Source organism: Barbus barbus (genome assembly GCF_936440315.1).
Source record: "Barbus barbus genome assembly, chromosome: 34".
Lineage (NCBI taxonomy): Eukaryota > Metazoa > Chordata > Actinopteri > Cypriniformes > Cyprinidae > Barbus > Barbus barbus.
Genome location: NC_136762.1, coordinates 7,794,031 through 7,820,070, shown reverse-complemented (window position 1 = coordinate 7,820,070; position 26,040 = coordinate 7,794,031). Strand labels below are relative to the sequence as shown.

The 26,040-nt window shown below is 36.3% G+C and overlaps 1 protein-coding gene across 1 annotated transcript in view; it reads right to left on the bottom strand.

Annotated features, from left to right (window-relative positions):
- LOC306854518 (stAR-related lipid transfer protein 13-like) overlaps positions 1-11,871 on the bottom strand; it is an 87,752-nt gene extending 75,881 nt beyond the window's left edge. Inside the window, exons 1-3 of the mRNA XM_079392619.1 lie at positions 11,607-11,871; positions 6,004-7,061; positions 351-518 (exon numbers count right to left, since the gene is read on the bottom strand). Coding sequence (XP_079248745.1) covers positions 351-518; positions 6,004-6,918 — 1,083 coding nt within the window. The 5' untranslated portion in view covers positions 6,919-7,061; positions 11,607-11,871. The remainder of the gene's footprint in view (positions 1-350; positions 519-6,003; positions 7,062-11,606) is intronic.
- Between the last annotated feature and the right edge of the window lie 14,169 nt (positions 11,872-26,040).

The window sequence follows — 26,040 nt, the reverse complement described above, 5'->3', positions numbered from 1 at the left end:
TAGTTAAATAAATATTCACTCAAATATTACATTTATATAAGTATAAAATAATGATACATTTTTATGTGCACATAATGAGATACAGAATATCTATATTCTGATTAGATATAAAAAAAACTGAATGTGAAACTATAGAAATATGCATGATTTCTGGATAACTGAATAGAACTGAACTGAACTGAACTGAACTGAGCTGAGCTGAATAGAATAGAATAGAATAGAATAGAATAGAATAGACAATTGATCAGATGTGATTTGGATAAAGTCCAGAGGCTAAAAAGATTATGCACGTTTCAAAGAAGCTAAGGCAACATATTTTCATAATTAATGAGAAATAATGTGAGAGTGACCTGAAGGGATGCTCTATCATTAGTGGTGTGTCTCCGGGCGGTGTTGGGTGTGTCAGAGGGGGAAGAGCCCGCGCTGAGAGCTTCCTCTATGTCCAGATTGAGCTGATCTAATCTCTTCATTAGCTGGGTCATAGATTCAGACCAGGGAGACAGGACCTGAGGAGACTCCTGCATGCAGACAGAAGAGACATACTGTAGGACATCACAGACAAACAAACACTGAGGATAAAACTGATTAGACAGACTCATTACATTAGACTCAGCCATTCAGTCAAGGGTCTGTTTTCTTTTGATGTACAGAGCCAAAAATAACAAACTTGATGAGCCAGCACTGATTTCAGAGCGGTGTCTTCTTATTTCTCAAAGCTTTCAAAGTCACACTAAACTACGCTCTGCATAAAAACACTGAATCACGGCAACACGTTCACAGAGGAAAATGTTACTGCTTAGACTTAACGGAATTTTCAGTTTCATTTTAGTATCAACTTTGTCTCTGATGACTCTCCTAAAATTCTTTAGCAGAAATACAATGGAAACAAATAAGAGAACTGTTGGCATTTGGTGGGAGTACAGATCTATAAAATTATAGTGGACAGAACAGCCCAGACCTTTCTGAATGAAGAATCTGATGAGAAATAATTGAGTTCATACTGAGATCTCAGTTTGACATTTCAGTTCACTGCACAGTTTGAGACATCAGCGTAATCTTTTTAAAACATTTTCAAGGAATGCATTTATATATGTAACGATAGATAGAACGATAGAACGATAGAACGATAGATAGATAGATAGAACGATAGAACGATAGATAGATAGATAGATAGATAGATAGATAGATAGATAGATAGATAGATAGATAGATAGATAGATAGATAGATAGATAGATAGATAGATAGATAGATAGATAGATAGATAGATAGATAGATAGATAGCGATAGAGTAATTGACAGAAAAACTGATTTAAGATAAGATAAGACAGTGTTATCTATTATTATCTATTTTATTAAAGGTAATAGTGTTAGCTAGATAAGATAAGACTAATAAGATTAGCTAGATTTACATGTTTTTCTCTGACATTATGAGCAGTAAATAGCATTGAGAGTCAAATGTCCCAGTGTCACATACTTTTGAACCAAAACCAGTGAGCAACCCAGCTGCCATTGTAGTGCCAAACATAGTCGCGTGGTATTCCTCTCCTTTCTCCTCACTGCTACTTTCACTTCTCCCCAGACACCCCTGCCAAAGAGTGTAAATAGACTGTCCCGTCCAGCTCAGACAGGGCCGAGGGTTCCTGGGCTATAAATTACCTTCACCTACCTCACTCACCAAGCCGTAAATCAACAGGGTTGCCCCTTTGCCGACAGGAAGTGGAGGGGCCAGAGAGCAGGAAGAGGGTAAAGATGAACTGTGAGGAACATTTAACAGTAACGTTCCGGTGCGGGAGACACAGCAGGCGGAAACGCTCAAGTCCTTCTTGGGATCTGCAGCCCCAAGGCAAAGATCATGGCTCCCTCTCATCCTAACACAATGATGCTATTGACGGCTGTCATCCCAGAATGGGACACATTTGTCTCAGGCAGCAGAAATACATGGGTCAGTTGAAAAGGGGGGCGACATACGAGGCACGTAACATCTCAAGGAATGTGGGCATGATAAGACCCTTAACCAATTACACTCAAGATGTTGACATTCCTTCAGAGAGCAAACAAAGAAGCACAAAAGTTCTAGGGCAAATTTAAATGATACACTACTATTCAAAAGTACGTTTTAGAAGGATGTCTCTTATGCTCACTAAGGCTGCATTTGATCAGAAACAGTAAAAACAGTAATACTATAGAACAATAGTTTAAATATTATCACAATTCAAAATAACTGTTTTCTATTTTAATATATTTTAAATGTAATGTATTTGTGTGAAATTAATTTTCAGCATCATTACTGTACTTCAGTTTTCAGTGTCACATGATCCTTCAGAAATCATTCTAATATGCTAAATCAGTGCTCAAGAAACATTTCTTGTTAATACCAATGTTGAAAACAGATGTGCTGCTTATTATATTTTTGGGTTTGGGATGAGGCACTGAGTTTGGGCTGCAAACACAAAGGTAGTGGTCCTGGATCCCAGGTAAGGGTCTGAATCTGACCTTACAATGTCCAGTCAGCCTGATCTTTGAGATTCACGAGTCAAAGCTAGTGAGAAGGCTTTCTTAAGACACCAGCGCCGCTCTGTCTTGCCCTTCTGCCATGGACCATTAACCCTCTTAACTGTAACAAAAGACGATGCATTTGTTTATAACGCTCAAATCTGACCCCCCATGCAGAGTCTCGAGTGAAAACTATCGTTTTAATATGAACAAATAAATACTGTAAAGTGTTACCAATTTCACTTATTTACTATTATTATACTATATAAAAACAACAAAATATCAATTAATGATTGCCACAGACATGTTTTTCATAAAAAACATGGTCCAATGTCTTGGTCCAATGGCAGCCCTTGGAATCTGTTCCCTGCACAGAATGCGTGGTATTCAATAACCCAGCATCAGTTAAAACACCCCTTTCCGCCCTGTCAGTCGTGAGAAAATACACTTGTCATGGCAACTAGGCCGGTATGAGTCAGTCCCACCAGATCAGCTCATCATTGTTATCTTCCACAGTGGACAGAATGGCCGAGGACCATAACTGCACCGCCGCAAATTGGCCACATTGTAAATCTCAGCACTGGCCCATTGACATGGAAATGAGGAGTCAAGTGCCAGGCTTTGGCATTGCTCTGGGCTTCTTGCCATGGCCATGCCACCCACTGAGCGTGCCAGCCACCTCCACAGAGAGAATGTAGCAATATGTCATCCTTAAAGGCTGAACCGCTTCAAATCCAAGTCAGATAAGACTCTAAGGAGGAAGAAAATCCTCCTACTTTTTGTTACAGGAGCCGTTCACTGTCAAACTGAATGTCTTTCCTCACAAGGATATGGACAGGCTAGAGATGCACAGAGTTTTCCATGTCAGATAGAGTTTTCCACAATTCCAAGACATACGCACAGATTAAAAATACACATAAACAAGTAGAAATAACTCTACTGGTGCTATTGGCCACAATATGGGTAAATGTTTGTATAGAGCGCCACCAAATGGTGAAGATGCAAAATGCATCTAAAAAAAAATCTAAATAATTGTGTACTGTTAAATATCTAATATTTAATTTCCATATGAATTATTCTATGGAATCTCATTTATAATTTTTGAAATATACAAAGAAAAAAAGAAAACAAACAAATTAAAAAAAAAAAAAAATCTGTCCTTATCCACAGACAGCTCATTGTGGGTTTTCTTAAGAAGGTGCAAATGAGGCAAGGTCATCGCTCACGTGAGGGGTACCACATTCTTTCACAGTTTCATCTTAAATCATGCATGAACAGAGAACGAGTAACTGGGGAGAGAACAGAGGGGTACTGGGGCCTAACAAACCATCTGAGCTCACCTGCCCTAGAAAAATCCTTTCAACCTCAGCACGTTCTGCTAACTACTGTAACTACACCACTGACACTGAGAAGTGACTGCAGGTCATCACAACCCTAGTTGTATTTGGGCATTCTTGGTTTGACAGTCTCTTCCAGTACAAAAAGTTAAGATTTTAAAAGTAGATTTTTTTTTATTATTACAATAAATAAATAAATAATATTTATTACAAATATTTTATTTGGGTAAAAGCATCTGCAATTAAAACGGTATATGCAAATATGATTTAATAATCTCATTTTTCATTATTTTTATTCATTTAAAATCTAAAGCAAATCAATTTCTAAAATAATACTTTTTAGCATAGAGAGAGATAATTTTCAGAATAAGACTACATACAGTTATACAGATTTTATAAACGCTTCATAACATTTTTTGCAATTAAAATATTTAAATTGAAAAATTTAAACAGCCATCGCAAATGTAAAATTATCTATATGTAGCATAAATTTGACAATTACAAAAGAAACCGACTTGCAAAAAATGCAGAGGTGACAATAACTTCTACTAAAATGTATATAATAAATAGAATGTATAGAATCTATTCAAATCTTATCTATTAAAAAAAAGCTACTTATTCTAATTACAAACAATAGCTAAAGATATCAAAATGAATAGAAATACTGAAAAACATTGACTCATTGTGCTTATGTAGTGATAAGAACAGAATAAGAGGGTGTGATCAACTTTACTCTTTGTCCTGGTTATCTCTGGTATGAATGGTATGGGACTTTTTAACAGCGTTTCTTAAACTACGCACGGTAGGGAATAAGCTATTGTGTTTTCATACAGTATGTGTACACGTGACACCTCTTTAAAGGCCAATAAACTTGGGATGGGAAGGTCACAGGTTGCAAACAGTCAGGTCAGGCATGAGGTTAGTAGAAAGATGCAAATCATCCATGACTGGCTCCAACTAAATGGAGTTGTTAGTAATGGAAGGCTAAGTTCACCACTGAACAGACGTTTGCTCTGACAGGCAACAGGAAGGACATCAGATTCCTTAATTTACATCAGCATCTGTAATTTTACCTAGTACAGATGCTAAGGAAAGCTTCACTTTTACTTTAAAATGTGATTCAAATAATTTTTTATTTTCCTAAAGAAAATATGAGTGCCTTCTCGATTTAGTATCCAAAAAAGAAAAAGAAAAAAAAAAAAGACCAAATTGCAATTCAGTATACTGAATGTCATCACTGAATACTGTGATGTCATCACTGTCCGTTAAATTTCATTGTGATGAACATTTTAATAAAGTCAGTGGGAGATTTTCCAACCTTATCTTGAAATTCTTAACATTCTTTAAAGGAATAGTTCACCCAAAAATTAAAATTCTGCCATTAATTACTCACCCTCATGTCGTTCCAAACACATAAGACATTTGTTCATCTTCGGAACACAAATTATGAAATCCGAAATTTTCATTTTGGGGTAAACTATACCTTTAAACGAACAAAGTTCCCCAATTCTACAAATTTGGACCAATGAATTTCCATTACTTTTCCATTATTTATCCAGTTATTTGGGACAACTGGAAAAATATATTTTTTTTATTTAAATTTTATTTATTATTTTGTTCAGACCAATTCCAGAGCAATTCCACGTCTTTCTGACAGATTTATGAACCTGCTTAACCGACTCATTGAAATAAATGCACTCAAAAGTCAGACACCAACTATGGCTTGCCGGCAAGTTTTAATCTAAACAAGCACAAAATCTAGTCAATAAAATACTTAAGATCAAAGCAAAACTAGAAAAAAAATCTATTTTCACTACAGATATAGCCATTACTTTTCCATGACTTTAGAGATTTTATTACCTGCCATGACTTTTACAGACCTGGCAAACAAAAACTCCCCAATATTTCCAAGTTTTCAATGACCGTGAGAAACCTGAATAGCATACTTAAAGCTGAAATGAGCAACAAAACTTGTATTGCATTCGTTTCAGAATTTTAACACTTAGTGTTTATAGGTGGAGCCTGAACCAGAAAGTTTGTGGAATATTAATACAGTACTGAACTGAAAGCCATACAGACATTGAAAACTAAACTATCCTACTTAAAGACATAGCAAAGCTTAAACAACTCTCTAAAGGCCTATTAAACATCTAACCAACATTGGACCCTCACCTCTGTACTGCTGCTCTCCTCCTCCGCCTCATAGCTGCTGCTTCTAGTGGGTGGCAGCTTGGTGCTGGAACTTCCTTCTCTATGTACTTGTCCACAGGTTTCTTTCCTCCTTTGTTTCTCTAGTCCACCGCCGTTTTGTCTGGAGCTCTGGAGAATTTCTTTGCACTTGGGAAACGCATCTTCGCCATCATCTTCAGAAGAGGTCTCACAAGCGTCTGAACTCTCACTGGCTCGGGCGTTCGAGATTAGACCCAAAAATCTGTCGTAATCTGCAAAGGTAATCGGCTTGTGTTTGATGATTCGGGGTAGATCGGCTCCCTTGGTTACTGGCAAAGGAGCAGAGTAAGGGTGCTCAAGATGGGACGGTTCCACTGGAGAGGATGCAAAAGTGTAAGCTGGTTCTGATATGGGTCTGACTGTCAAATTAGAGAAACGATTAGTAGTAGATGAGGTGTTTGAGGAGTCTACATCAACGCTGTTGGTCACTGGACTATCTGAGGGAGTCAATAAATAGCTGAACCCGGTCTCAGCATCCATTTGGAGGTCAGGTTCACTATAAATGCCATTTAGTTCATGTTTTGAGGTTGATTTGATTTCATGTTCAATGTATTTCATTGTCTTTTCTTTTGTGAGAAGATTTGAGATTTGAAGACAAGGTCCATCTTTGCTGACGAGCACTGGTACAATTTGATTGATCTTCTCTAATGAACTTTTATTCTTCAGCTCAAGTTGTGGTTGGTCTTTTAAAGGCTCATCTATAACAAATGATAGTGAATCAGAAGTACCTTTTAAGGTCAGGTTTCTATCCATGGCTGAATCTGCCATTGAAAGCTCTACTGAGAAAGTCATTTTGGGGGCCTCTTGCAAAGCTGATGACCTCTGTCCCTCTAAAGTCATCATGGGTTGATCGTCCATGTTTCAATCTACAGCTTGAAACTAGCCATAAGGAATATCCAGAAGAGTTTTTGTATGATGCCAGAAACTGCCATGTTCATCATGTTCCACCATTTGGACTGAACTGGTTCCTCTGTGCTAATTAGCACTTTGTGCCAACCATCCTGAAAAGAAAGAACAGATATTATAATGAGTTCGCTTTAAATGTGTGCATGGTTTTTTCTACATTTACTTAATTTGCATACTTAAGTGTGATTATGCCATTTCACAGACTTTCTTTATCCAAAGGAATTGTGTTTCAATAACTTTTCTGATGGTGTAGTTCACAGTCCTGCTCGTAAAAACATCTTAAACCTATCAGCCTAAGGTGGTCAACTGGTTTCCTTGCCTGCAAGCTAATTAGACTGGTCTGATAGTTTTGAACACTTTTTAGATGGTCATTCTGGCCAAGACTAGACCATCTTAAACCAGAAATGCACCTTAGATGGGGTTTTTTAGACAAGGAAATTGATGAAAATACATCTCAGCATTGATTCTGATGGAAAAGCAGAAGTATTATTCCAACAAAGATAAAAAAAAAAAGTAAGCACATCTGATTAAAATGTCGGAATTTTTATATTCTCAGTGGTAATCAACAGTACGCCAAATCTGTGCAGCGTATTAGAGAAAAACTTTTATTTCATAATGATATCATCCCCCCCCCCCCCATTTTTATTTCTTATTATCCAATGAAAGGTTCGATTTTTTTTTCTTTTTTAATAAACAATCAAAAGGATTAACAATGCAGATTAATTTTCACAGCCTTCTTTGATCATATTTACCAAGGGTGCCGATATTTTTGGCCATGACTGTATATATTGCTTTAAATGAGATAAGGATGCATTGGTGCATCGCTTTGAATGGGATTTTATAGAAAGACACACGTATATTCATAAGGAGCAGGAAACATGAGTAAAATGGAAGAATATCTCAGAAGCCCACAGAGGAAGAGTCTGAAAAAACAAAGAATCTCACAGATGGAGAAAGACGGAATCCCAAATAGACACTCTGGGAAGAGTAGAGAGTCTCACAGAGGCAGAGAAGGGATAACGGAATCCCAGAGAGATAAAGAGGGAATAACAAGGAATCTCGCACAAGTAGAGGAGGGAATAACAGGGGATCTGAGGGGTTGAACATCTGGCTCGGGCTGAGATCGTTCAAGTCTGGATTTGTTGAAGGCACGACGGTGGTGACATCAGTGCTATGAGGAATCCGGCTCTTCGCTCCCAGTGGCTGATTTACAATGTACCCGTCCATTCATCAGATGACCTAAACGTCCCAGACCAAGCTGTGGTTAGCAACCCTGCTAACCCCCTCATTAACCCCCAACCATGCTCCACAAAAACACACATTAACCCACAGGAAGAATCTGATTGGTGGAGAAAGAAAGAACATTCCTTTCTGACACCTTAGCTGAAGAACATCATCTAGAGAGATGAACTGTGAAAGACAAAGATTATTCCTGGCAGGATGTTTCAATCAAGGGACTGATTGCGTGAAATCGTGCTATACTGACATGTGATTGGTTGGTTTTGTAAGATTTATTACTTTAGTATGCAAAGTGCATCTGACAGGCCAGATCATTCCAGAAGTGAATGCTGGGCTGTGGAAAGAAAATGGGTAAATTACAAATAACATGGGCATTAAGATTTTATTTTTGTAAAAATAAGATTTTAGGCTTAAATTCCCAAGTGAACAATAAAACATATTAAAATGCATTTGAAATATATTTATTTCATGCCAAGTCTACAACAAATACATTTATATATTTATGTACTTAATAAAAAAAAAAACCCTGCAATTGTACTTTTGGTATATACTAAACTGGTATACTTGGATTGAAACAACTAAGTTTGTGCTTAGTGCACTTTAATTGTGTTGAAGTAGTGCTGGAGTCCAACTAAAGATATACTGAAGTATTTAATTGTGCTAAATTGGAACTATTATAAGTATACTTCAGGCACACTTTAACTATCCTGCATTTAAAGACAGATATTATTCAAAAATCATACAGTCCTCAATAATAGTGACATTAAAACACATTTTAGGCTTACTATTAAGAAATGTGCGTTGTGCACAAGTAAACTCCAAATAAAGTTTAATTATAATTCTTATATCATAAGTCTTGAGCAACATGTCAGTAAATATGTTTTATATTACTTTTCATATATTACTTTTTTATTTTACTAGGATTCATTTTAATATATAAGGTTAAAAGCATATTTTAGACGCTATTTCAATCATCTTTTCAGCACTTAAATAGTGAAAAAAAAAGTGACTGATATTTTGTTTTAAAATCGATATTTACACTTTTAACCAAAAACACCCAACTACTCAAATGATGAGTCAACTCAAAACAACTTTCATAAATATAATAGCATAAAAAAATTAATGTTTCTAGTCTAACAGTAATCTATTATAATCAAAAAGTAAAAGAATGACAATACACAACAAGAAAATATAAGTTTTCTTTTTAGATAATAACTTCAAAAACATATTTCACTGACTGATATGCTTATCTTCACTACAAGTTTCTTTTCATGCACCTTCCAGTATGGAACTTTTGCCAGTGGTCATCAACAGATGGAAATACTGAATATTCCCGTGTACTCCCAAGCATGCATAGAAAATCAGAGCTGTATCTGTGGTGTTAAATGTGAGAAGGGGGCCAGCTGGCAGCCCTGACTGTGGCCTTCACTCATTTAACACGTCGGCTCTCATTCTCTCTCTCTCTCACGCACATACTCACAAAAACATGGTCAAATTTCAGCAAGAGAAAGGAAAACATGCACCTGCCCTTAACAAAACCTCAGGGCTTTAACCTTTAAAAACTGATAAGAACAGTGACCAAACACCGCACAAGGTCAGAGACTCAGCCACCTACAGCTCTTGACTTCCCATGTGCCTGCGACACATGCAAACATGCTCATATGAAAACCACAAACAGTATATAACACAGGTTATGCCGTATCTGACACTATGCCTATATGTCAGATATTACAATGCACAAATAACCTATAATGTTAGTTCACATGAAATAATTTGGACATGCTGTATTTCACTTAAAAGTACTTTAAATAGCATTTTGCTTATTATTATGCATAATTCATTTTTAATGGAACTCACACAGAGAGGTTGCATGCAATATTTATAGTTTTAAAAATAAATCTGTCAAATTATATAAATGATAAAAAAATGATCTAGTCAGAAGACAAAAGTAAAAAGTGATTAAAATGGTGACAATTCTGGTGATCAGTAACCAATTTAACAGTGTAAACTATCTTTATCCTTTTAAATATTATTATCTGTCACTCAGCATGACATGGTTCATATTTAGATGTTGCATGTTACAACATTTGTTTTGTAATTTGCCCAAAAAGAGAAAACTTTGTCTCTCATGAGAAACTGTGTTGCAAGTGTAACCCTGATTAGATCTAGTCCTCTCACCTCCTTTCCTTTAGCCCGTTTTTCTCTAAAGCCACAGTAAAAGGAGGCCTCCTCATTCCCAGCTGTATAAAAGACTTGATCCAAACAGCCAAAGAGGATTCTGCACTGTGAATGTCACTCAAGCGTTCTACAAGTTTCTCGTTGAGCGCAAAGTGTAGCAATACATGAAAAGGGGCAAACAGTGTTTTCTTTTCACTTTACACACTGTGAGTGACTGTTAACGCTGCCAGTCCCATTCATTTTACAGAGATCGTTATTAATTCATTACACAGTGTATGTTTCACCACAACTGTAATGGTCCTGTAAAAACGTGCACAGAGTTACTGACACGTGTAAAGTTGAAACAGTCCAGCGACTCCTGCCATATGTTCCTGATGTTTGATATGCATCAATTAGAGTCAAATTTCTGAGCATTTTTTAATGCACATGAAAAGTGTGCATTATTTATTTTAATGTTAGAAATTTTCAAGATTGCATAAGCAAAATGTTTATTGTATATTAGGTCCTAGTCACCATTTCTCTTTTAGTATTTTTATTCACTTTTTTTCCTTCACTGGCTTATTTTAAATGGCCCAGCAATACACCAAATGCGTAAAAATGTGAGATGTAACATTGCAATTGCAAGAAATAAAGTTTCAATTAAAGTATGACAAATAATGGGGGGGATATAAAGTGGCACTTATGAAAAATAAGGATGCAATATAAAGAAAGTCACAATTGTGAAATTCAACAGTCAAATTACAAGATATAAATGTATATGAAAAGATATAAAGTGGCAATTATGGGAAATGAAGAAGCAATTACTTGTTTTTATTAACAGGCTTCTGTTATGTAGTCTCTCCATTAAAAAGATGAAGTTGCATGCATAAATAATTATTAAACAACTAACAAAATGCTATTTAAAATCGTTTTAGATGCAGTAAATGCAAAATGTCACGCCACAGAACATATGCACTACCCGTCTAAAGATGTTTAAAGCATATGTAACATTTTCCAGCGAGTCCTGAAATTTCACTTTCACATTTAGAAGTGCATTCAATTTTAAATGTATTCATTTGGCAGACACTTTCATCCAAAGTGACTTCAAGCTATCAGTATTCTCTGTCATGAACTTTATCCATCATCCACCTGCACTCAAGAGTCTTCAGCAGGCCAGCATTGAAGCTGAAGTCTCTGCCCTCCAGACTGACTTCTACATATTAAAACAATGAAGGCCATCTCACCTTATAGTACTTCAGAACGTCCTGGGAAGTCCAACGGCTGTCATGGTCATGATGAGGAGAGTGCGAAATGTCTAAGGTCCCATTAAAACCAAGAAACGTGCGCGTGGACGCACTCAGCCTTCGCGAGCGTCTCCTTTGCCTCTTCTCCTTGGAAATTCAAGGCAACTCCTCCGCAGAGGGAGAGGTGCTGTCATCACAAATTCCCCAAAATCCCCACAGGCAACGGGAAGCCTCAGCATGCAGTGACTAAGTCATTCAGAGTAAGAGTGGAAGGGGAAGAAGAATGTATAGTTGTTAGAATGATGGTTTGGAGGAGGAGTTAAGGCTTAGGGGAAAGGGTGAGAGAGAGGAAGAGAGAGAGATACTGTTGTGTAAACAAGGCCTGCATACAGCATATTTGGATGTAAATGGCCTGGACTGGCTTTAATTGTGAAGGAGAACAGATCCATGTCTCATTGTATATGGCTCTGACCCCCAGTTCAACGGGCTAGATGCATTCCAGGTTGCGCCACCGTTAAACCCACAGAAAGCCATACGGATACTTTCAAAACAAAAGAAATGTACGGAATAAGAAAGAAAAGGAGATATTTTACTTTACCATGGATTTTTCCTTTGGGAGAGCTATCCCCAGGAAGTTCCGCAGTTGTGTCCAAATCCTAGGGCACAAGTCAAATACTTATCAAGCAGTGTTTTTGTATGAAGGTACTTAAAGATTGGTTTCCAGGGAGCCATAGCATCACATCTAATGATCTGGAACAAAATTCAAGAGCACTTTAGAGATAACCAAGTAAATATTTAATGGCTTATTTCTTAGTAAAAATGGAATCCTACAATGGGAGGGAAAAAAACTTATTTTAAAACGCACACATACAGCATATATTTAGAAAATATTTACATCTTTATACATTTATATATTCATATTATATTTGATATTATATATATATTTAATATATAAACATATTTTTTTTCTTAAATATATACATGCATGTGTTTGTATTTATTATACATAATAAATATACACTGTATACACACATATTATGTAAACAAAAACTTTTATTGTGGATGCGATTAATCGCGATTAGATATAATTCAATATTTAAGTTTAAAAACAGATCAAATGATAGTTTACAAATCTAAAATCTATGTAAATATATATTTTAAAAACTATTTATAATTATTTTTTACAATTCTAAAACGTATGTTCATAAAAAATAAATCTTTTAAATATTTAAAAAATATATACAAAATTAAGTAAAAAATAATCTATAAAAATACTTATAAAACAAACAAAAAATAATTTAACAAAAAGATTACTTATAAAACTCTGGATTCAGACATGCTCTGATTCTCAAGAGATTGCATTATCCAGGTGAAGCGCCTTCCCCCTGATGTTTACTTTTATCTGATTTTCTCTTGTCCTAAATTATCTGTGAATTTCCTACTGAGGCTGAGAAACATCAATCAGCTTGTTTGTTCACCACTGTCCTCACTCACCCTAAAGGAAGCAATGGTCACAAATCAACACAGACTCCTGCTGACCCCATCTAGAGATAGAGAGAGGAAAGAGGATGGAGAAAGAGAAGGATACCCTTCATTCACAAAACACTCTTCCAGTCTGCCTGCAGCCACTATCAACAATGCTTTCACATTACTCAAAGAAGGTACTTGTTTTACATCGGTCCAAAAATAAAAGCCTCATTAGCAATTTAATGTTTCTGTGTGTTTACATAGACCACACTAAAAAAGGTCATGTATTAACATTTTCTGAAGGAAAGAAAACTGTGAATGGTGTTCACCTATAAACAAAACTTGACACCACAAAGATTACAGTATTTTGAGTGTCTTTTTCAACATCTTTTACCATATTTTACTGTTACTAGGGTATTAGGTGGTTGCATACCAAGTAAAAAGAGACTTTTTTCTATTCCGATATGTTTTTAGATAGGGCTAGAAAAGGCACAATTTAATACATGTTCATACACTGTAAAAAAAATAAAATGTTACGCAGAAATTGCAAGTAGATTTTGTAATAAGTTACAAAGAAATGGCATATAACATCAAATTAAACATGTAATTTTGAAGTACAAAGACAAAGTATTTTCTTGTAAACACACTCCAATAATCTTTGTTTTATTTAAAACCTGGTGTTTTCTTTTTAAAATCCCCATTTGATATTATTAGGCATGGTAATAACCCTCATAATTCATTACCAACTAAATAAATTAAATAAAGACATGCAGAATGGCGGCCAAAGCCGGCTCAGCATTGCCATGGGTGCTGCCAAAATTTACTCTGAGGCTCCATAATCTTCAAAGGCGCTCGAGCAAGAAAAAAGCAAGACCTTCTCAAAAAGAGAGGGCTTATGTCACCACTAGTCTGTACTACGTGGGGATAACCACAAGGGCAGCGGATGAAAAGTAACAGCAGGCTGAGCGATTGGCAGGACTGTGTGAATGGATGTCTTTATTTGCAGCGGTAGAGCCCTGGAGGTGAGGTGACCCTTCTTTGCGCTGTGGGGGTCCGGCTTAAACACAGCTGGATCTTCATGTAGCTCAGCCAAAGAGGCTCTCTTCTGATCTCTTTCCTCCAGCGTTGAAAAGCAGCCCTGTTTCTTGGACTCTCTATGCTAGATTTGTGGCTGAGAAGACAAGGAGCTCTCTCTCTGTAGAACCGCTGTAACGCATATCCACAGAATGCCACATAGAGTTGGGCTTCTGTAGTGCTCCTCTCACAGAGAAGATCAATTATTAAATAACCTGTTCATGCAATCTGAATGCCCATGTCCATTTATGTCAGTTATTTCTGACACAGATTTTAAATCAGATCAGAGAACTCATATTGAGAAATGTCATATTTATGTAATTTATGTAAAAATTTAACATAACTTGTAGTCATTTTGACTAATTCATTAAAGGAACAGTTCACTAAAAATTAAAATTGGCTAAAAAATGACTCACCGTTGGGCCATGCAAGATGTAGATGAGTTAGTTCTTCATCAGAACAGATTTGCAGAGATTTATTACTACTTCACTTGCTTATCAATGGATCCTCTGCAGTGAATGGATGCCATCAGAATGAGAGTCCAAACAGCTTATAAAAACATCACAATAATCCATGAGTAATCCACATGACTCCAGTCCATCAGTTAATGTCTTATAAAGTGAAAAGCTGCATGTTTGTAATAACTTCAAAACGTTTTTAACTTCAAAACATTTTTTTCAGCTGAAAGAAGCCCTCTATACATAATATTGTATTCTCCAGTAATGAAGTAGTCTCATCTGAATCAGGGGAGAAATATGCACAGATCAAGCACCGTTTACAAGTGAAAACAGTCAAAAATATTTCTAAAGTCGATTTTGATGTGAGAGGACAACAGGGAATGGACTTATTCCACTGGATGAATCATTATTATGATTTATGAACTATTTCGTTCAGAAGAACGAAAACACCTTAATGATGAATTTGTTTCTTAGAAGATGCATTTTTTTACTTCATAAAATGTTAAGTAATAGACTGGAGATGTGTGGATTACATTTGGATTATTGGTGATGTTTTTATCAGCTGTTTGGACTCTCATTCTGGCGGCACCCATTCACTACAGAGGATACGTTGATGAGCAAGGGATGTAATGCTACATTTCTCAAAATCTGTTTTTGATTAAATAAACTCGTCTTCGTCTTGGATGGCCTCAGGGTGAGCAAATTTTCAGCAAATTCTCATTTTTGGGTTAACTATTCCTTTACAAAAAACTGGCTCTTAAGAATAAGTTACTGTCAGAAAATGCATTAGCTGGGTTGCAATTCATGAATTTCTACATGAATTTTGGGATATCACGTTAGAATTGCTGATCCAAGCTGCACATAAAATCTCCAAAATGTTCATTAAAAACATGTGTGCATGCTTGAGGAAAAGGGATAAACTGTGCATAGGATGTAAGATGTAAACACATTTACTGAATTGTATAATTTCTTTAGTAAATCGGAACACTTGCTATAAAAAGCAACACAATTAATTCTTACTGAATTCCCAAGTGTTCTGTCTGCAGAAAAATGCAGACGTTGAAGAATTGTTAACAGAGCCATATGTCAAAAAGTTTTAGATTTTTTTTTAAATGAAGCCCTAGAACAGCATTATTCCTACTGTTTTATCTAGGGCTGTCAGCCATATAGACACATCCACCAGCATCCATATGCCAACCCCCACAATCTGCCATAAAATATGACAACACCTCAAGCAGGATGCATCTCGTTAAATCTAAAAATATTTACATACCTCCATGCAGCCCAGACCGGGCCTGTTCCTTTTCACAAATCTCAGTCGTCTTATTATAGTGATATCTATGCATGAGTATAAACGAGATATAAAAAATAAAAAAAAGTTACATTACATTGTAATAAGCATTAAAAATCCAAGTTTATATGTCAGAATGCTAATAATAATAAAGTTCAGTCACAACAAGCCAGAGCACGAGACTTTTTGTCAAAAAGCAAGTCAAAGCATTTGCTAAGCAGCATTACACAGATTAATTGTTTAATCAATTAATGATTGATTAAACAATTATTGTGTTATTTACTATTTTCTAAGCGAAGATTATGAAGCTAACAGTGTTAACAGAGAGACAGAGGCAGGTATGTCTGAATATAGTGGGTGACACTGGAGCGTTGGTGTGTTTATAGTATTAAGTTTATAGTATTATAGTATAGTAAAGTGTTTATAGTATTAAGTTTATAGTATTATAGTATAGTAAAGTGTTTATAGTATTAAGTTTATAGTATTATAGTATAGTAAAGTGTTTATAGTATTAAGTATAGTATAGTTTACACTATATAATATAGTATAGTATAGTATAAGTAGTATAGTTTACACTATAATACTTTCCTGTAGCTCAAATAGTAGAGCATGGTGCTAGCAACGCCAAGATCATGGGTTCGATTCCCAGGGAAAGCAAGAGCTGATAAAATGTAAAAACTGTAACTTGAATGTAAGTCGCTTTGGATAAAAGCGTCTGCTAAATGCATAAATGTAAATTAAATCATAGGTGAAGAAAGGGACAATCTGGCAATACTCCAACCGTGGGCTTTTACGATACTCCAACATCAATCACTGAGAAAACAGATGAGAGATTGGAAAATAATAGTAAATGTTTTGCGCAATATTTTCATGCTCAAATGGCATTTAACCTCCAGCGCTTCCAACCAGCCTCATCCCACACTAAACCTTGAAATCCAGACACTTATGTAACATTAAAAAGCCTCTTAAAAAAAAACACAAAAAATGAATAAAAAAATACCCCAGCAATGCAACTTGTTAAAACATTCCAGCAATGCCTTTATCTTTGACTCAATATTCCCTCAATACTCAATATTCTGTTTCAATTCTCTGACAGATTCCCAACATTCCAGAAAGCTAGGCAGGTGTTCTGCATTATCTCCTCACCTCGCACTCCGGTTCTGTCTGTGCCCTAAGACACTCAACCCATCCTTATTAATCTAACTTAATGCCCTCGGTGGCAACTAACTCATCGGCCTTGGGTTTTGCATTAGCTAAGGCTGTCAGACACAAAAAGAGGTAATGGATCAAAGTTCTCACTTTGTTCTCTAAGCAGTTGCTTCTAAAACATGTGGTTAAGGGTTGTCGTACACGACTTAAGTACCAGAAAAGGTGCTGAGATGCCATCTATTTGCTGCTGAATACATAAGTGTGTCCAAAGCTGTTTAGGATAGTCTGATCGAGCCCAGTGCATTATTAAGTGTTTCTGCCTTTTTTCGCCACAGCCTTTTTCCTCTAGTCATGTAGATACAATTTCAATAAATAACTAAAAATCACAACTTTTATTAAAACGATGGTAAATTATGTAAGAAAATTAAATAATGAAAATAAATTAAAATTAAATGAAAGAAAAAACCAATTTGCGAGAAGCCAGTTTTTAAGTAAAAGTGAAGTAAGATCTGATACATATGGCATCACAGAAGTCCCATCAGGAGATTGTGCTGACTGATCAACCTCATGTCTTTAACTGGCATCTCTCAGTTTGAGTCCATCTGCTCAGCGGACCCAAAGTTTTCCCTGACGAGCAATGCTGGAGAATTCTAACGAGCGTACCAGTTTGCTGATCTTACAAAGCCCCATTGTGTGTCTATCAGTAGATTTTCCTGTTAGCACTATTTCTGCATGACACATTTATGCAGAAACATTTTTGAAATATCTCAGGTCTTAAATACTGGTTGGGGTTTACATTTACATTCCATTAAACCGCCAGCATCAAATATTTTAAGAATTTCGCCCATATTTTAGGCCATGTGGCAATAGATGACAACATTCCACAGATTTATGAATATGTGAGTGTCATTGCTCCGGCTGTGCGGCGGACTCGCTCCTATTTTCGTGACAGCATGATTGGTTGGTGACTTCCCAAGGGGATTATAAGAAACCTCAGTGTTGATATTTTCCCTCATTTGTGCTTTTGAGGTTTATAGATTTCCAGATTCATTGCAAAACCAATAACAGGGAACTGTGGGGATCTATTGGACGCCCCTCTGGCACCAGCTGAAAACACCCAGAACAACAGGAAAATGTTTCGGAACAAAAGGACTAAAAGAGCAAACGCTGCAGGAATAGATCAGACCATTATAGTACTTTTGTGACTTTAAGTCAGCAACATTTCCTATGAGTCGTCAAGAAGACATCAGTGCTGCATAAAAATACGTAAATAAAGTCAGTAAAAACAACGGTTCCAAATGGGTGATTTTGCAGCGATGCCTTAGAAGAACCAAGTTTGGTTCCCCAAAGAAACTCTTAAAAGAACCATATTTTCTTAGTGTAAAGAATGTTTTGATAAACTAAAGAACTTTTTTTCACTATAAATAATCTTTTGTAGAATAGAATGATTCCATTCTACAAAAGTGTAAATCAGAGTCTCCCTGTGATTATCAGCTAGATGTGGCGTGTGGAGCGGTTACGTGCGTTTATGTGACCTCTGAGGTGTTCGTCAGCGAAAAGCGCAGCACGTCAGGAATATTCCATGGAATGAAGAGCAAATTAATTCACCTTACAAACACACTCCAGCCTCACCTGCCTTAACTTGCTCAGTCGGTGGGCAAAATCAGGGAGCAAATTCCTTTTACTGAAAGGCAGCAGCAGACGTGGGGAACATGGGCTGCTATGGCCAACACCATCAGGTAATTTTTTAAAAAGTAGAGCTTTGGATTACACTTCATTGTTTACTTTTTTATATGCAACAAAATATTCTTAAATTATAATCCTCAATGACTGCGTCATCATAATAAATCTAACTCCAACAGCGAATTTCATTTCCCAGTGCAAAATAACATACGCTAAATGAACACAGAGGGAGCATTAACTATAATGTCTATAGACATATTTATAAACATAGATATATTTACTCTGGTGATGTCTAAACTCCTCTGTTTCAGTCTAGAAAGAATTTTGGTTTTATATAAACAACTAAAGACGTATAGCAAGGTCACCAAATTTGACAAGGCAGCATTAGAGGGAACCAAAATCTGTTTCCCCCCTCTATTTCACACAGAATGGCTTTAATGTTCTCCAAATTCACTCTAGTGATCCCTAAACAGCTCTGTTTCAATGCATTTAGGTTTAATATAAGCAGCTCCAGAAATACAGAGAGAGCTTACTTGAGCACTTAAGGCCTAATACATTATTTTTTTCACAGTTCCAGGCAAAACCATCCACACAAAATTAAGATCAGTTTAGGACTGGTTTCAACCAAGCTGCCTGGGTTTGGCTAGTTAGCATGGTCCTGTTAGCTCTTGGAATGGTAGTAACTACATAATCTGCATATTCCAACAATATACATTTTTTTTTGCATGCAACATACAACATATCAATACCTGTTTTTGGAGGGCTATGAAAGGCATTAAATTGACTTTCTCTCTATTTTGGCTCAAAATGTTCTGTTCAACCTAGCAACTGCCATTGACATAAATAGAAAGTTAACTGGTCCTCACTGTTTTCAACTGAAATTTGACTTCAGAAATGCCTGGAAACAAGGTTATTTTTATATTAGCAATGAACCAATGTGTTCCATCCATAGTTATAAACACAGATGTCAGCCTGGACAGGAAATTCAAGACATTCATGTTAGCCACTGAGTCATGTTGGCAAGACAAGCTAGAGCCGGATCTCTCTTTCTAAATGACTCAATAACAGTAGCACGGGAGGTCATAGGAGGTGTCTGATTAGACAAGCAGCTGATAACTTCAGCTTTAGCTTCTGCGGGGTTCACAAAGGCCAAGCTTGTTTCAACAGGGTCCCAGGCAAACGCAGCTCACAGCTGTGCACACTTGTAACACACTTTTCAGCCCACAATGAATCTTCATTAAAGCATGAAGTGGCGAGATCAGCTGAGTCACATTTAAATCCAGTGATGCCCAGTTAAAGACATATAAATGAAGAGTCTGCACGAGTCAATTGAATATGCTCTGTAAATTTCATTTCCAAGGCTAATTACTTACAAATTCATCTGTTTCTGTGCCAGGCTTCCATATATGTGTGGCAACTGTGAATCTACAATCAAAAAATCCATCCATCAATCAATTCAATCTATAAGAAACATTCGGGTGTATCAGAAAACACAAGCGAGAAGCACTCTGTTGTGTTTAACGTCGATAAAAACCCTGATAAGGGTAAAGGCATATAAACATGAAACCAAAGGTCACCGTTTCCACCTCATGTAAACATTGAGAGAAGTAATGTCACAGCTTAAAATAGCACAAGGTGACTTTCAAGGCTGCTGATGTTTTGGGGAAAAAAGAAGCCCGTTTTGAAAAAGAGGGCATATAAATAAAAGGTATACACACCAGCTATGCAATCATCTAAAAATATATTCAAACATTATTCAAGAGAGCACCAATTTGCATATACTCTTTAAAGTCTTATGTTGTTTCAAATCTGTATGACTTTCTTTATTCTGCAAAACACAAAAGGTAACATTTAAAATTAATTTTTGGCCATGATATCTGTTTCATGAACAAATGACTTATGAATCACTTCTTTTGAATGAAGTCAAAAAGATTCACAAAAAAGTCAATTAATTGTTCAAAGAATATTTCACAACTCCCTCACTAAACTTGAATAATGTTTTGGTCGTGTTCATTCTAATATGCTGATTTATTATCAGTGTTGGAAACAGTTGTACTGCTTAATATTTTTTGGAACCTCTTTGATTCTTTGATGAATAAATAAAAAAGAACAGCATTTATTCAAAATAGAAATATTTTTCTAACAATGCAAGTCTTTAATCACTTATCAATTTAACATCTTTGATGAATAAAAGTATTCATTTCTGTGGTAGTGGTAGTGGTAGAGTGGCAGTGAATAATGTTACAAAAGATATCTATTTTAAATAAATGCTGATCTTTTTAACATTTATAAGTTTAAAAATATTCCAAAAAATATTAAGCAGCACAATTGTTTTCAACATTGATAATAAATATTATTATAAACATATTAGATTGCTTTCTGAAGGATCATGAGACACTCAAGACTGGAGTAATGGCTGATGAAAATTCAGTTTTGCATCACATAAATAAATTAAATTTTAAAGTATATTAATTTTTTTTATTAAATTGTAATATCTCACAATATTACTGTCTTTCCTGTATTTCTAATCAAATAAATGCAGCCTTGATGAGCACAACAAACTTTATAGTACATACATAGCACTATAAAGCACGATAAAACTATATAGCACGATACTTGACTTTTTGTTTTTGCAAAACATTTGAATATTAAGGAGTACAGAGAAGAAAAGCGTGTTCATTCTTGAAAAAAAAAACATGAGGATGAGTAATTGATGACAGACTTTTTATTTTTGAGTGAACTCTTCCTTTAATGCACATCTCGTCCCACTTCTTTTATCATGTCACTGTGAGTGTCTCCAAATAGAAACATCTTATTAAAAAAAAAAAAATCCAGGCCAACAAAACAGCAGTGCATGAACGTTCAGCCAGATTTATTGGTTCTGCCTGACTGCCTAAGGGGCCATAGAAAGGCCTGGTGGGGGAGGCATTGAGATGCAGCGTGTGTGAGACTGTACGGATCTGCCAGGCAATGAGTGCCAAGAGCGCAGTTGTACCAGCACCTGTCTGTTCTATTGTTCCATCCACCAAACCAACCACACTCATCCGCACCAACTGAACAAGACAGCTGCCTCTCTCTCATGTGTATCAAAGCAACGGCGTGACTCACCACTCCTAATGAGCGAACAGTTTGAAACCAAACCCACATAAAACTAGATGCTAGCTGAGAATAAAAAGAAATAAAGAGGTCTCTTGATGTGATTTGCAATAAGGTGGCAAATCGATAGTATCACGCAGAGTTTCATTAAGAGGCTAGTTCTCTACGATTAAATAAGTGGAGCATGGGAAGGTGAACGTGGTCATTGAATTTGCGCTTTCATTTGCTGTGTTTTAATGAGAGGAGCACCTTCTCCACCTGAGAACACATCTCAGTGGGCTTCATGCTTCAGTGGGTTCACTTACAGCACAAACAGTTTTTATCTTGTAGAGCACACATACAGTACGTGCAGGAACGATCAATTTTTTGGCACTTCCTCTGGCACTTATTATAAGACAGCCTGTCTCTCTGAGGGTACATTTAAACAACAGCAAAAAAAAATAAAAATTACAATTGTACAAAAAAAATAGTTTATTCCTTTGCGCTTTTAAAAATTTAAGAGTACAGACAACAACACTGTCAAAACATTCCCTGTTCACATGGATCCACGGGACTGGCTAAAAACTCTGTATGATGCATGCTGACCAGTAGTTGGCGATGCAACTTCGTAAAGAAACACTACGTGCTTGCGCAAATAATATGTATTCTCATTACGTCAGCATTTTCACAATCCTCCATTTTTGTAGTTTACACGGAAACAATAATGGTTCTGTTTTCAAAAACCAAAACCCATTTTCAAAAGTTTGTATTTTCAGACCACCAAAAAAGCCATTGTCTTGTAAATGAACGGCCAAAACGCATAAAAAGTTTTCCGTCTTATATTTACAGTGCCCTCCAAAAGTATTGGAACAGTAAAGACAAAATTGCGTCAAGCCATTTACAAATATGATTAAAAGATGAATATGAGACAAAACTACAGAATGTCACATTTTATTATTGGGTGATTCAACACAGATGTTTAACAGCTAAGTTCAGCACTTTTAGAGTTTCATCCCTCTATCTGATGTGAGCATAAGTATTGGAACAGTTGCCTCACAGGTCTTTCTAAGTGATCAGCTGTGTCCTGTTGCATTAATTCTTCAGATATTAAAAGCAGAGAATGTGTCGTATCAGTTATATCCATTACTTCTGTATTCTGAATCTTGCATTTGATGATGACACACAAACCAGAATGAAGATTAGGGAGCTGGCTTTGAGAGAAAAGCAAGCAATTTGGATGCTAAAAGAAGAGAGGAATTAAATTAGTTATAGCAAAAACAAAGGGCATGGAGAAATCAAGAGTTTGTAAACCACCAGTGACACCAGCAACCAACAACGACCTGATCGGCTGAGAAAACAACAGTAGTTGATGACAGACAAATCATAAAAGCTGTGAAAATTAATCCTAAAAGACGTGTCTGTAAAATCACCAACAACTTCCAGAAAGCTGGGGTGATGCTCTGACAATTTACTGTCCTCAGGAGACTTTGACACAGAATTACAGATGCTACACAGCAAGATGCAAACCTCTGACCAGCACCAAAAATTAGAAAGGAAAGATTAGAGTTTGCAAAAAAGCACAAAGGTGAGCCAGAAGAGTTTTGGAACTGTGTTTATGGACCGATGAGACAAAGATTAACCTTTATCTAAGTGATGGGAAAGCAAAAATGTGGAGAAAAAAAAGGGAAGTGCAAATGATCCCATCCCAAGCATACAGCCTCATCTGTAAAGCATGGTGGAGGTGTTGTCGTGGCATGGGCATACATGGCTGCCTCTGGAACAGGCCCTCTCAACTTTACTGATGACGTAATGTATGATGACAGTAGCAAAATGAATTTGGAAGGGTACAAAACCATCTTGCCTACCAGTATTCAAGAAAATGCCACCAGATTCATTGGGAAGTGCTTCATATTCCATCAGGACAATGACCCAAAACACCCTGCCAGTTCAGTCAAGGAATATAAAAGGGCAAAGAAATGGAAAGTCTTAGATTGCCCAAGTCAATCTCCAGATTTAAATCCGATTGAACATGAATTTCACCAGCTGGAGAGGAGAGTAAAGGCAGAAACTCCCCAAAACAAGCAACAATTGGAATTGGCTTCATTAAAGACTGGGAAAAGCATTTCAAAGGATGAGACCAAGAGTCTGGTGATGTCTATGGGTCACAGAGTCACTGCTGTGATTGTGCGCAAGGGATCTGCAACTAAATAATAGCTTTTAATCTTTTATATCTGCCTTATGTTCAACTGTCCCAATACTTATGCTCACATCAATGAGTGGGATGGACTCTAAAAGTGCTGTTCTTTTTATTTGGTAAAACATATGTGTTGAAACGGCTAATAATAAAATGTGACATTCTGTAGTTTTGTCTCATATTCATCTTTTAATCATATTTGCAAATATCTTGACTCCACAGCCAACAGAGCAATTTTGTCTTTACTGTTCCAATACTTATTATGGAGGCACTGTATATCCTATCATATAGTTTAGCAATATCAAAAAGGCAAGATTTATTGAATAAATTACCATTTTTTAAAGGGGTCATATGACACGATTTCATGTTTTCCTTTGTCTTTGGAGAGTTACAAGCTGTTCGTTCATAGATAAGATCTGTAAAGTCGCAAAGATTAGTCTCAAACCCAAAGAGATATTCTTTCTAAAAGTTAAGACTCATCCACGCCTTCCTAAAACGCCTCATTCAAACACGCCCCCACAACTACGTTACTGTGTGGGAAGATTCACATAACATCGCCCTAATGTAAGCAAAGAAGTATTGTCGCCGTCGCCGCCATGGAAGCTGATATTCCAAATATGGTGTAATATTTCTGTCACATGCTTGAGGTATATGGCCAATCACAATGCACTGGATTGGTGGCCAATCAGAGCATACAGCACTTTTCAGAACGATGAGCTTTGATGTTTCAGAAAGGCAGGGCAGAGAGGAGCAACAATGATCTACGGTATGTGGAAAATGTGTTTTTTGAACCTTAACCCGTGTAAACACATTATACCAAATACACAAAATAATGTTCTTTTTAGCAATGTCATATGACCCCTTTAACAAATCAAGTGAGCCATTCAGTGACTTTTTTTTAATTGCTTGGCAGCCCTAACACATACATGATTTTAGATTTATGGTGTAAAATGTGCTAATGTGTGACAACGTGTTAACTATCATACAGAACCTTATTATACAGTGTTAGAAAAAACTACATAAAAGAAGCACACAAAAGCATAAAGCACACTGATTGGCTCTAACACCAAGGAACAAAAATTGCCACTGAGACACTGAACTTGACTTTGACATGATTAAACCAGAGAAAGTGTTACATTCCAAATAAAACACCATACTTAGATTTGCCACACCTACAACATTTGTTTAGTATCACTTTCTCCAGTCTAACAAAGAAAAGCCTACTGTGCCAAATTATACAGCTGTTTAAACATCAACACTGCCTTCCTCAATCCATTATCACTTGCTCTATAATAATAATCATATTTGTTACTTACCACCCTTTACTGAAGCGACAGTTTTTGACGTCAGTATCTTCTCTTGGAAGAAATCTCTCCTCTGTTTAGACACAATGAAGTGTTTAGACTGTTGTCATTGTGTCAAAAACAGAATAACCACCCCCTTCAATCAAACCGACCCCCGATTAGTGTGAGCACACAGAGGAGGGGAAAGCCATATGGAGGATAAGAAGTCAATGGAAATGAAAAAGGGAATTCACTCGGGACTGCTGTCACATGGTCCAAGCACTCCGGGCAAGTGCAGAGGGGACAGATTAATCCTATTGTTCCTGTAGATGCAGAACAGAAATGGTCAAATTTGAGCAATTTTGCAACAAACTATGTTTTGGGAGTGAGACTGTAATGTTGAAAAATTTCAGATTCATGCAGAATACTAACAGAAGCAGGTCATGATATCATTACCCCATCACAAATTGAACAATATCAGCATGTGCACTGAAAGCAGATGGGTGCTGAAGAGCCCTCTGGTGCATAGTAATGGATATATTATGCAAAGATGAAAACCTCAAGATCTGAACATAACTACATTATACAGAGAAACTTATCATTAATTTAGCAATTCCATTTGGTGCATCTATTGGTAGAAAAAGTGACATTTTGTCTTATATGTGCAACAATAAAACTATGACAAATACTTAAATATTGTAATTTTTTTATATATATTACATTAATGTACTATTTTAATATTTAAAAATAAAAATATAAA